The following is a 13,251-nucleotide window of genomic DNA, read 5'->3' on the forward strand; positions in this document are numbered from 1 at the left end:
TCCAACCTAGCTTACGTCTCCGCTTTGGCCTGCCCCCGCGGCTTCATCCTCCCTAACATATTTTTCTCTACCCGGTATGTTTCCTAACTTTTCTTCCAACAATATTCCCCTCTCATTTCTCCTGGCTTCTCCCCACAGTCCATATCCGAGTCTATGTTTCTTCCAGCTTTCACTCCTAACTTCTTCTGGCACTTTTTCCGTCCGGCTTTTCCCTAGGCTCTCTCTAATCTCTCTCTCCGGTATTTTCCCACTTTTTCTCATTTCTTCCCTCCTAGGTTTCCTATCCGAGTCACGGCACCATTATGTCTCCTAAGTTTCCTATCCGAGTCACGGCACCATTATGTTGCTAACCGTCTTCGTGGAGGAACGACACAGGACCCTGCGCTGTTCTTTCGTCTGCTCGGCCCTCCCCGGGTTTGCTGCTGGTCCTTCCCGGGTTGGCTGCCGTCCCTCCACCTCCATGGAGGGGCGGGCCCCCCTGCCACTTTCCCCACTTCCGTGGGGGAGCGGCACACCGCCAGCCGGCTCTATCGGGGGCTGCTCAGGTGTTCCTTCAGATAGATGTTCCTGGTGCATGTTGTCTCTCTCCTCCTTTATAGTCCTCTTCCACCAATCCCAACTCTGCTACCCACACGCTGAGTACGCTGCTCTCCTCCAATCAGGAGCAGGATCAGCTCCTGCAGGTTATTGGTCGAACTGGAGGCAGCTGTGCAAAACTTGTTTACTCCTTTCCCAGTGCCATATTGTGGGAGAGCAGATGCATAGAATAAGTCTTAATTTCAGTAACTTAGTCTAGTCCGAGTTGCTCCCCACAAGATCTCTGCAAGTGAGATCCCAGTAAAAAGAACAGGTCATCAAAGGTGGAGGTACCTTTCTCTGAAGGGAAGAGAGAACTTCCACTTTGACTATGACCTTATCTAAATAAGATCGGAGTTGGTGAACTCAAAATGCTTCCATAGCCTTGGCAACTCATGACTAGAGCCTAGGGAGATTACTGATACCATAAACAAGAGTGTCAATTTGTTAAGTCAACAACAGGAGTCACTGTGCACTTACTCCCCATGTAGGATCTCTGTCCTTAATGTGCTGTACATTGTGATTTAATGCTATAACTGGTACTCAAACAGTATTTTACAATTTGTGTTTCTGTGTGGGTGCAAACTTTTTTTTTTTTTTTTTTTGACAGGCAGAGTGGACAGTGAGAGAGAGAGACAGAGAGAAAGGTCTTCCTTTGCCGTTGGTTCACCCTCCAATGGCCGCCGCGGCCGGCACACCGCGCTGATCCGATGGCAGGAGCCAGGAGCCAGGTACTTTTCCTGGTCTCCCATGGGGTGCAGGGCCCAAGCACCTGGGCCATCCTCCACTGCACTCCCGGGCCACAGCAGAGGGCTGGCCTGGAAGAGGGGCAACCGGGACAGAATCCGGCGCCCCGACCGGGACTAGAACCCGGTGTGCCGGCGCCGCTAGGCGGAGGAGCAAACTGTTAAAATCTTTACTTAATATATACTAAATTGATCTTCTGTATATAAAGATAATTGAAAATGAATCTTGATGTGAATGGAAGGGGAGAGGGAGTGGGAAAGGGGAGGGTTGCGGGTGGGAGGGACGGTATGGTGGGGAAGCCATTGTAATCCATAAGTCGTACTTTGGAAATTTATATTCATTAAATAAAAGTTTTAAAAAAAGGCACTATCAACTAAAAAGAAAAGTTACAGAAAAGGGTTAAAAATTATTAGTTTTCACTGGCGACTTTGAGGCTGTTTTTTCCTCTCATAAGATAGAATGAGAGGAAGGGCTACATGGACTACTGCTCCCAGAATCAAGCACAGTCTAAGCACTGTGTATTTTGTCAAATTTACCTGGTGCATTAAGTGACTACTGACATAGATGATGATACGCTGCTATTTAAATAAAAAGGTCAACTTTTCAGTACTTCAACTCCTTTTAAAATAACCTTATTGATTTTTTTAAATACAAGACAAACTTTCACACCTACATGAATTTAAAACAAAGCCACAGAATTAGCACGGCATTTAAATAAGACTGAATGCTACACTAAAGATAACTATCATTTCTTGGGACTATTTCTTGTGGGAATACCAATTCTAGAAACATAATCATCTTTTATAGACATAGGATTTTCATCCAATATCCCATGATTCCAAGAAGGATTTAAGGAGGTTTTGCATGAGCCATGAGGATTTCAGATGCAGCACTTAGATCATTTTGACTTGGGGAATCCCCTGTCAGCTGACCTGCCATCTGTCTAAATTCCATCAGAAAACTCATCCAAGTTTCTGCTGTGCGATGCCTCACTAAGTCCATGGAGTTACGTATCTCAGCCTTGCCGCGATGTTCCTGACATGTAACACTTAATGTTCACTTAAATGAAACCAATTATTTAACACCTAACAATCCTGAGGTGACACGTTTCTAGTTCCTATGAAGAAGGGGAAGACTGGCAAACATTTAAGGGCAAGGGTGGCTCCAGAAACAACAAACAAGATGTGGACATTTACACATCAGTCAGATAATCAAAAATCTGACAAAGCCCCAGCTCAGCTCATAGTCCTAGCAAATGCGCCCAGAGAGAGGAAACCACAGTAAGCTGTGTCAGTCTCTGTGGGCAAGTGCACTTTGTACTGCTTCTCCCCAGCAAGGCTGTGAGAAGTGTTCGGGCACCACAAGGCTAGACATGATTCATCTGTAACATTCTGATGTAGATTCTTCAATCATGCTAAATAAATTAGGTGCCATAATACATCTATATAACAATTAAAGGTCAATTCAGAATAGAATAATAAAAATGACAGGAAAAACTAATTAGCAGACTCATAAATTCTTTCTGCACATATATTCTCAAAGCCTTTGCCGTTCTTTGTCTTGTTAACAAATGGCAGAGGCGTGGGCAGGGCCCCAGGGAGAGTAGAGACTGGAGAATGATGTGGTTTACTCCTGAAGATTAACTGGCTTTTCCTTAGCTCAGCCCTGAGAAAGAGAGCTTGGAGAAACGGAGGGTAAAGGCAAACAGACCTGAAGGGTCGTGACCCTCCCCAATGTGCACATGACCAGACTGTGTTCCAGAGCCTTCGAGATCTCTCCACAGCCAACAGCAACAAACTTGCGTCCTGTGTGCCTGGAAAGCAGTAGCAATGCAACACAATCGGGTGTTACTAAAAAAAGGGACTAAGCAAAAACGATGTCACTGATGCTTCCAACTTCCACCATCTCAAAAGGACAACAAAGCTTAGAAAGCCCAAAGTGAGCCCTGGGAGGTTTCTAGACATTCCACGCCTGCTTCTCAGCCAGGAAGTGCCTCTGGTGAGAAACTCACAAAGCAGCCCTTGGCAGAGCAGGGAGGTCACTCAGACCAATGCTCTGTGCCAGCGGCAAGGACAGCACAGGGGAGGCTGGCGTTGTGGCACAGCGGGGTAACCACCACCAGTGACGCCGGTGTCCCATGTCGCAGCACGGGTTTGAGTGCCGGCTATTCCACTTCGGATCCAGCTCCCTGCTAAAGCACTTGAGAAGGCAGCACACGATGGCCCAAGTGGTTGCCCCCTAACACTTAGGTGGGAGACGTGGATGGAGTTCCAGGCTGCTGGCATTGCTGGGCTCAGCTCTAGCCACTGAGACCATTTGGGGAGAGAACAATGGATAGAAGGTCTCTGTCTGCACTCTTCTGCCTCCCTGAAACCCTGCCTCTCAAGTCAATAAAATAAATCTTTAAATAAAAAGAATGACAGAGTGACAACTCCGAAGGCTGCCACAGGGCCACAGATTTGGGTTCTCAGAGCCTCCTTTCCAGTGTAAAGGACATATAAGAGCTAAGACCTTGAGATGCTATGAAGGACCTAAGGATGAAACTCATCAGGGCGAAATGGATGACATTTGCATTTGAGGGGGTAAGCACGCTCAGGGCCCAGGGACACTTGGTCACACACTCGGTACTGTGGCACTCACATTCCACAAGCCCTGAGCTTCCTGCTCTACTTACCACATAACAGGTGCAAGTCTGTCAGAAGTTCTAACTCTGCAATACCTCACTGTGGAACGTGCCCCCGGAGAAAAGCCGCCATCTGCACTCCAAGGCTTATGCAAACCTCTGGGTTCATCTTCCCGTGGGAGTGTGCCAGACAGTCTTCCTGCAGATAGATGCAGGTGGCGGGATCTTCGTTGAGCACCTCCAGACAACAGCGTCAGCCAGAGGAGCAGAACACCATGCCCACAGCCACCCTGCTGTGAGGTCCAGTGCTATGTGCCATCTCCAACCTGAATGACCTCATTGAAGCCCCCACCACAGTTTTGGACATGAGGTTTCACTATTCTCATCTCAAAACCAAGGGCTGGCTTCTAGGGGTTACATAACCCTTCCCCAAGCTCCCGCACGCAGAGGCCAAGGTAACTGCAGATTTCAAAGCTAAGGTTCTGTTCAACCACTGTGGGTTAGTGCACTTCCGGACTCCAACATGACCTCACTTCCTGTGTGCAACTGTAGTGCTTTCCATGGCCTTAGCATCTCCAGAAATGAGTAACCCTCAAAGAGGACACACTTTCAAGAGGTTTAAATACCAATGGTGTGCAGGCAAGTTTCAAGGCTGAGCACATGAGCTGGCAAGCCAAGGACAGGGACACCAACATCACCTGCAGAAAACCACACCTATCCTGTCTGCCTCTGCATGACAGTCTGAGGTGCACTGTCTACAAAGGCTGACTTTGCAGTGGCTCACCCAGCACTGCCTCCACGAGAAAACGCAGCTCCAACGTGAACTGGCAGGAGCAGCACTGTGCTTTCTGTGGCAGCTTGGCCGCCATGCACCTGCTCAAGTCCATTTCCCCCATATGGACAGCAGGGAAGAGAACTCAGGAGCAGGAAGGCTCCTGGCCAAACCTCCGTCTGTGTCAGTGGAGATGGGGCCACGTCCAGCGTAAAGGAGGATGTCAAGATGTCAGGTTGGGGAATTCTAGGGGTGGATTATCAAGGGCACTTGGATTGGTATGAAAATATTGAAGAACGTCGCAGCAACCCTTGCTTCAAGGAGACTTTCAACACATATGGGTAATTTGTGAGAATAAAGATTTCGTGGCTGCTCGGATCGGTTTCTATAAGAAGGAAAGTGTACTTAGCCCCAAGTAAAATATAAAGTATGCACAGCTTATTCCCCATTTCTTAATACTTTTTTTTTTCAACAACTGCTCTTCCTCTCATGACCCCTTACTTTCTGGAAGATTCTAGAACTCATCATTATATCCTGAGTCCACGAATTCACTTTCTCTGAACCGTATGCATCTCATCTCTCATCTTTAAACTTGTCCTGTCAGATGACTGATTCAATCTCAGTCTATGCAGAGCTAATACATAACAAATAGCTCATTATGTCGAAAGAGGCTATACAGCTCAGTAAAAAAAAAAGTTTGCATTTTAATTGGCACTTACTTCCTCCCGAGTGACTACTACAGGCAGTGCTTGGTTCCTTGCTCTTCAGCAGAGCCCAGTCATAGAAAGAGAGGCATGAATGGCTGACTTCCTGCAGTATCCAGGTCGAAATTTGTGCTCTCTGCAGTGCCAGACCCCTCTGCTCGGCTCCCGCCCAGATGCTTCTTCGTAAGATGTCCATTCCTTTCATGTCGCCAAGTCTGGTTTCCAAGCAGCTTTCCCTCCTGTCACCCACATTCTTCAACGCAATAGTGCATCCCTCTCTGGTTCATCTATTTGCCACAGTAAAACTTGCTTTCTCAGCAATTCCAAAGACTCCCAGCAAGACAGTGGCATCTGTCACTTCTCTCCACATCTTCTCCATGCAGCTTTTCTCCAGAGGTGCCACTTCCAAACTAAGGTGTACTTAAATGTCAAGTTATTTAAAATAGTGTTGGGGGTGGGGTCGTCACTGTGGCATAGTGGGCTGGGCCAGTGCCACAGACACCAGAATCCTATATGGGCTTAGATTTGTGTTGCAGCTGCTCCTATTCTCATCCAGCTCTCTGCTATTATTGCCTGGAAAAGCAGCAGAACATGGCTCCTACACCCACCTGGAATAAGTTCTTGGCTCCTGGCTTTGCAATGGTTCAGCTCTGACCATTGTGGCCATGGGGACTGAACCAGTGGATGGAAGATCTTTCTCTCTGTCTTTCCCTGTCTATAACTCTAACTCTGAAATAAACAAAATTTTTTTAAAAAGTAGTGTTTCGGGATCATCAGATCGAGATCCATGTTTAGTTGGCTTTTGAAAAAAAAAAAGGAAGACAAAAGCAAAACACACACACATGCACACACACACATGACCACTTGGGTATTCACAGCACTCATGTACAGAAATGCCATAGAACGAGGTAGGACGTTGCAGACACTGCTTTACCTCTACCCACCATGGCTCTGTGCAAGGGTTAAGAAGGAAGCAATCTACAAATGATCTAGGATCACAGGACATGTACACCGGTGACCCCAGATCATTTGTGTGGAAGGAGAATGGTAGGAAGACAAAAACACTCCTATTTGCATTGTTACAATTTGGTGAATTGCAAATCTTTTTATAAACCTCAAAACCTCAAGGACTGGCCCTAAAATGTGGTTGCCGATCAAACAGCCTGTGTTAGGCAGAGCAGATGAAAAGACAAGGGGCTGGCCGTAGGAGGGGACACAGCTGATGGCCACCAGGCACTGCACTCCAAGGCAGACACTCAGCCGGACGCCAGATGTCAGAGAGAACACGGAGCACGGTCATCAATCACCCACGTGCTCCCGCACACCTGACTGTTTGCTGTCATCCAGACAAATTATCCAGATGTCAAACTAATCTCTTCAAGTTTCCACATGAAAGCTCTGTGTCACCTGGGTCTGGTCAACAATGAATTAATCCCTACCCCCGACCCTGCACCGCCAAATAAGGGCCATGTTTCTGAAAGCGCTTTCTTGTGATGCGACATGGACTGGATAATGGCTAACCCACTATTGTACGGCACCAAGTTAGAGCTCCATATTTGCATCATATTGATTACTTTATCTACTTTGATTTGTTCTCTGCTCTCGTCTTTAATCTCCTTTGTCACAGAAAACTCCTTGAGTGAGAAGAGCACACAGAAGCTTCCTACAGCCTTTACGGTGTTCTTGGTAGCACCGACTCTATACATTCTACCTGATCGGTATCTGCTTGTTGACTAGCTGCAGTTCCCAGATAATCGATACCGAAGCGTCCTACAGCAAAGATAAACTAAATGCAGGCATGATAACAGGGCTCCCACAGGAGCGTCCGTTTGCTGAAGGCACTCGAGGGGTCTTAGCTAAAGCATCCCCACTTGTTTGCTATGTGCCCACTGCATTTTCGTGTTGTGACATCCTCAGAGGTACAATAATTCTGCCAAGAGCCCTGCGGCAGGCTTCCACCCCAAAGCCTGCAATCCAGACTTCTTCTCTGACCAGCCAGTGCCCACTCCTCCTCGAGATACCAGCTCAACCATCATGTCATCAAGAATGTCTTCTGAGACAATGGATTTTGACATGCGTTAAATTGTTATGGTGTGTGCTCTTAGAATGCCCAGAACACACATACACTTGTGTGTTCAGAGAGAGATGACTGAAACAAGGTCACATCTCCCCCAGCAGACAGCCGTGAGCACGGGAACAGCATCCACACCTGGCGTTCTGCATCAGAACACCAGTGCTAAGTACAGTGGTTCCAGCAATCAGCGGTTCAACAAACAGTTGTAAGTGAAGGGACCCCTGTGTACGCTTTTCCTCACGACTGCTCAACACGGGTTTTTGATTTGGAACATTCATGCAAGCTTGCAAAGGAGAAGCCGTGAATACTTTGAAGTCTATTTAAAACAACAGATGATCTGTGAACTCAGACGTCATGAAAATCATTAGGAATTCTTGTTATTATAAACCCATACTAACAGTTAAAGCTGGTCAGGGTATGGAGTTTGTCAGAAATTTTTTTTTCTATTCGGAAGTGACTTCCTACTTCTGGATGAAGCACTGACTAGTATTTATTGATAAAATGTCCAAAGCAACATGATCTCTCGTGACTTCAAAGGGTCAGTGACAATGTCAGCTGCTGCAATATAGAAGGAAGACAAGACTGCGTTCTCGTCTGTATTTCTCTTGTCCCTTCCACTTATGTTCCTGTTCCACTTCCCCTCAACAACCCAGTAAAATTCAGTCTACTCCTTCAATTCGTCTCCAGCCACGCTTCCTGCTGTCGGCTATACAGACATTTCAGTGCTGGCCACGCGAAGCCACGGGAGAAGGACAGCGAGAATGCCGTTACCTGTGCACTTACGGTCCGTGTCTTCCTTTTTGGACCCACTGATCGTCAACTTGCAGTTGAAGTTTTCCTCCCAGTACTCAGCAAACCACACGTTTCTTCTGTTGTTCTCAAGCGTGCGGGATGTGAAGTAAGCATCGAACCCTAAAACGAGTTAAATGAGGAGGTCACTGTTTGGGGGATAATCATAGCAAATCAAGAAATAAAAATAGCACTGTTGAGTTTGGGGGATCAGTACACTCGATGCTTTTTTATGTCAATCAAAATAATGAAGGAAAAAAAAAACTTGACAAGATGTTCTATTGGAGACCTATGGATAAATGTCCAGTTCCATCTTCCAGGCAGATGTGTGGCCTACAAATGCTATTTCCTTTCCAACAAAAGCTGTATGTGAACTATCACGGCATGCTTTGAATCTCCAGAGAGCTAGACCAGAAATCTTGTCTGTAACAACATCACCAAAAAGCTAACAGAGGACAGGGGGAGGCATCTGGCCTCGAAGTTGCTAGGATGATACTTGGGGTGTGCGCATCCCATCTCACAGTGCTTGGCTCTGAATCCCAGCTGCACTCTGATTCTGGCTTCCTGTTAACATTGCTCCAGGGAGACAGAAAGTGATGTTTCAGGTAGTTGGGTCCCTGTCAGCCACGCAGGAAACACGGATTGAGTTCCAGGTTCCAAGCTTCAACTCTCTGGCCACTAGGGGTATTTAGGGAGTAAACCAGTGCATGGGAGTTCTCCTGTTCTCTCTCTGTCTCTCTCTCTCTCAGAAAAATAACAAATCTCTATTAAAGATAATAATGGGGGCTGGCACTGTGGTGTAGTGGGTAAAGCCACCATCTGCAGTGTTGGCGTCCTATATGGGCACCAGTTTGAGACCTGGCTGCTCCACTTCTGATCCAGCTCTCTGCTGTGGCCAGGGAAAGCAGTAGAAGATGACCCAAGTCCTTGGGCCCCTGCACCCATGTGGGAGACCTGGAAGAAGCTTCTGGCTCCTGGCTTTGGATAGGTGCAACTCCAGCCATTACAGCCAATTGGGGAGTGAACCAGCAGATGGAAGATCTCCCTCTTGCTTTCTGCCTTTCCTCTCTCTGTGTAACTCTGACTTTCAGATAAATAAATATCTTTAAAAAAAGATAATAATGGACAATTTCAGGGTTTACTACAGGTCATATACTGCGGTATACATACTTTCACTTCAATATCCTACATGATAGCTAATATCTCTATTCCCTCTCTGCAGATGGGAAATCAGAGACGTAGAAGGAACAACATCTCCTCAGTCCCTCATTACCTCACAGTCTGCATTTCCAAGCTGCTGGTCTTCGCAAGTCTTTTTAGGAATGCTCTCATTTAGTGAGGTCTCATCCTGTAACTGACTCTCTGGATAAAAGGAATAAAGATTTTTGGAGAGGCCACTTATAAAATGAACCAACATAAGGCTTAACACTATGCATCAAAGATGTCCAGATGAGGAGACACCTGACAGTCCAGGTGCCCCAAATGATCTTTCTGTCTCTTTTGGATCATCTCAACATCCCATGGAGGCCACGAGGTGTTGTGAGAATCAGAGTGGCGAGAAAGCTAAGACTCGGTGTCATAGCGCAAAGCTCCAATCCCAGCCCCAACAGCCTCCCCAGGCCACGGAAACATGAGCACGTTCAAACCTAATCTTTCTGAACTTCCCCTTACCAACACATAAAAATGAAGACCAAGCCTTCCCATGGCATCCTGACTGCGGCACCGGGAAGACTTTGAAACCCAAGAAGGTGAAAGTCAAGATCTGTGGGAGAAACGGACTCACTTCCACATGATCTAAATTATTCCTACTTTTCTGCTGATTTTAAAGCCAAAAAAGTCACATCAAGAGTTACAATAAAAAATAAATGCTTTATATACCTTTTGCTAAAAAGTGCCACATCACCCCTACTGAGACCTTAAGGCTCCCAGCCGTACCTTCAAGGCAGAAACCAAGACTCTGAGAATTCAGGCCTGAGTCAGCCTGACTCCAACTCTGGGTTCTGAGTGGCAGGCTCCAGAGCTACAGTGAACCTCCCTGGCGAGACCCAGACAATAGAAAAGGGGCAATCCATCAAAATGACAAAATCGGCTACAAGGTGCGAGTGCTAGAGCAAAAAGCCAGTTCCAAAATACGGAGCTTGTTCCAGACAACCCAAGGCACCAGGAGCAGAGGTGGAACAGTTATTATCCAACTTGGTTCCTTCCTGCTGACTTAGCTCTGCTCAGCAGCCAGATCTGTTTCAGAACCTATGAATTTATTCATCTTTATCAGAGCTACAGTAATAACAAAACAAAACAAACCTAGGAGACTCTTAGGTTCCCTCTACTCATTTTCATTCATAAAGAAGAAAACATCAATGAGATCCTCAAGCTTTCAGAAGAGACCTTACTGGAGCCAGGTTTTGATGATGCCCTGAACAAGTCTGGCATCTGGGCTTATGCCAACAGGCAGTTTCTGCTCTGCGGGGCTTCAAAGCCTTCACCACACCATCACCTCTGTTCCTGCAGCCCGAGACCCTCATATCTAAGTCGACAACAAGGCTGTTCACTGTAGTACCTAAAACCACCACCAACGTGGAGCTGAGCATCAGGGAGAGATGAAAAAGTTAAAAAACTCCATCAATCCAGCCTAATGACACATGTGTATGAGTGCAACTGTAACATGAAGTTCACAGAAAGTGTGCATTAAAAATGATGCATGGGTTTCCATTTTTTTCTGTGCCAAACGTAGACTTATTTTTAAATTCCACTTTCCATGAACTTGCAGAAATACTTGGGTGTGTCCATGTGTACATATTTAATAGTGAACTGAAAATTTCTTCCCATTGCTGCTAAGGCTCAGAAGAAAAGTGCACTGGACATCCACCTCATTATCAAATGACCAGAGTATGGGTTTCAGTTTCCAGGAATTAGACTCAGAACCGGAGTTATGCTGAAGAAGAAAGATTATTCTTTCACATGGAGCAGACAGGGTTCTTAATATGAAACTCTTGCTTTTGTGGACAGAAATGTTTCATTTGTGCACTTATCTGGGTGATTTGGAGGCCAGCACTCCATCGAGGATATGTTGAGTGACCGTGCTGTAGTCTTAAAAGTAAACTTCAAACAACACAGGAGATACAGCTAGGGCCTGGGTTGTTGTTATCACTACACTCACCTGGTTCTTTCTTCTTCGACCTGGGGTGCTGCCCTCAAACACTCCTTGAAACTTGTGCCTGAGACACAAGCGTGTGAATCAACAGACATAATCATCCCAGGCTGCTTGTTTGGGAGGTGACCTTTCTGGATGAGAGGGGAAAAGGCTCACGCCACTGTGCTGTGTAAAAGGAGAGTTATCAGAGTGTCAAGAGGAGGTCAGAGGACACACTGGCTGCTCTGCTTGGGCAGAGAGGGGCTGACAGATACTAACGGAGCTGCAGGCAGCCTCAGAAAGTGACCAGTAGCCAGAGTAGCGCTTTCCCAGCATGCAGCTGAGAAGCATCCTGGCAGGCTAAGGGGCTGTGTGCAGCCACACTTCCCATACCCCAGACTATGAAGGGAAGGCTACTGGCATTTGCTGCCCATTTCCAGTTAAGGATGGATGGCCTAAGGGTTCAGAAGCACATGGGTTCGTGACACCTGATGGGACACACACACACACACACACACACGCACACACCATCCTTGCCACTCACTATAACAAAGAGAAAGCAAGACAGACAAGGAAATGTTTGGTATCACTTAGATTATGTCAAGCCCAGAACCGGGCATTACTAAGCCCCATGGTTTAATGAGGCAGATGTGGGTGGTTAACTATGAAGAGGAGCAATGCAACCATAGGATCGTCCAGAAAACACGCTATTTCTGGTGGTGGAGTGGGGAGGCAGCAGGTGTCCATGTCTCAGTCCTGCTGCGATGAGGAAAGGCTGTGTGCTCTGGGAGCCCAAGCCCCACAGCTCACAGCCCTTCCATACCTCCCCTGCCACCTCCCACCATGGCCTCCTGGCCCGGGAGTGAGCTGCGTGTGCTCCTCAGGGCAGACACCGGCTCTCTACCACCGGGCTCTCTCTTATCTGACAATCCTGAGATCCAACATGAGTAAGGTGCAAACTCCAATGATCCAAGAAATACCACTGCAGGCTGCTGCAATATGTCCTTGATAAAGCTGCTGAAAAAGTTCGAGAAGGAACAGGACATAAACAGAGAGAACCCATCTATCATAATGAAGGCAAATGACCATCACTTATAGAGAAAAGGACCACAATTAAAATAATTTTATAAACAATAGCTTTTCAAGAACAAATGGTAACTTGGCCGGTCCCGTGGCTCACTAGGCTAATCCTCCGCCTTGCAGCACCGGCACACTGGGTTCTAGTCCCGGTCAGGGCACTGGATTCTGTCCCAGTTGCCCCTCTTCCAGGCCAGCTCTCTGCTGTGGCCAGGGAGTGCAGTGGAGGATGGCCCAAGTGCTTGGGCCCTGCACCTCATGGGAGACCAGGAGAAGCGCCTGGCTCCTGCCATCGGATCAGCGCGGTGCGCCGGCCGCAGCGGCCATTGGAGGGTGAACCAACGGCAAAGGAAGACCTTTCTCTCTTTCTCTCTGTCTCTCTCACTGTCCACTCTGCCTGTCAAAAAAAAAAAAAAAAAAAAGAAAAGAAAAGAAAAAAAAAGAACAAATGGTAACTTTCCACTTAGGAAGAGCAGCTCTCAACTTTCAGAAGGAGGGTAAGTTTTCCTTATGTCATTTCTTTCCAAGTGAATTTGTGAATTTTGGGTGAACTCAACAAACATATTGACATTTTGCAGTTCAAATGGAAAGAAGTATCTAAAAGCCAAGGGCACTGTAGACAGAAGAGCAAGAGAGCCTGAGTGTGGTGTTGGGGAAGGGAGTGAAGAGGAAGAGGGAGAACCCCGCCAGGCAGGGTGGGAGAGCAGGCTGGGGTTCCTCTAGCTCTGAGACCCAGGAACAGATCAACAGAGCTGTGAA

General features: G+C 47.0%; 1 protein-coding gene across 5 annotated transcripts in view; it reads right to left on the bottom strand.

The window, feature by feature from the left end:
- Positions 1-13,251, bottom strand: part of GRM7 (glutamate metabotropic receptor 7) — a 742,767-nt gene that overhangs the window by 303,314 nt on the left and 426,202 nt on the right. For all 5 annotated transcript variants that reach the window (XM_089305656.1, XM_089305657.1, XM_089305658.1 and 2 more), the window contains one exon: positions 8,268-8,408. In XM_089305656.1, the coding sequence (XP_089161782.1) occupies positions 8,268-8,408 (141 nt within the window). The remainder of the gene's footprint in view (positions 1-8,267; positions 8,409-13,251) is intronic.

This window comes from Oryctolagus cuniculus, chromosome 10 (assembly GCF_051225735.1).
Source record: "Oryctolagus cuniculus isolate XC-2025 breed Fujian yellow rabbit chromosome 10, ASM5122573v1, whole genome shotgun sequence".
Classification (NCBI taxonomy): domain Eukaryota; kingdom Metazoa; phylum Chordata; class Mammalia; order Lagomorpha; family Leporidae; genus Oryctolagus; species Oryctolagus cuniculus.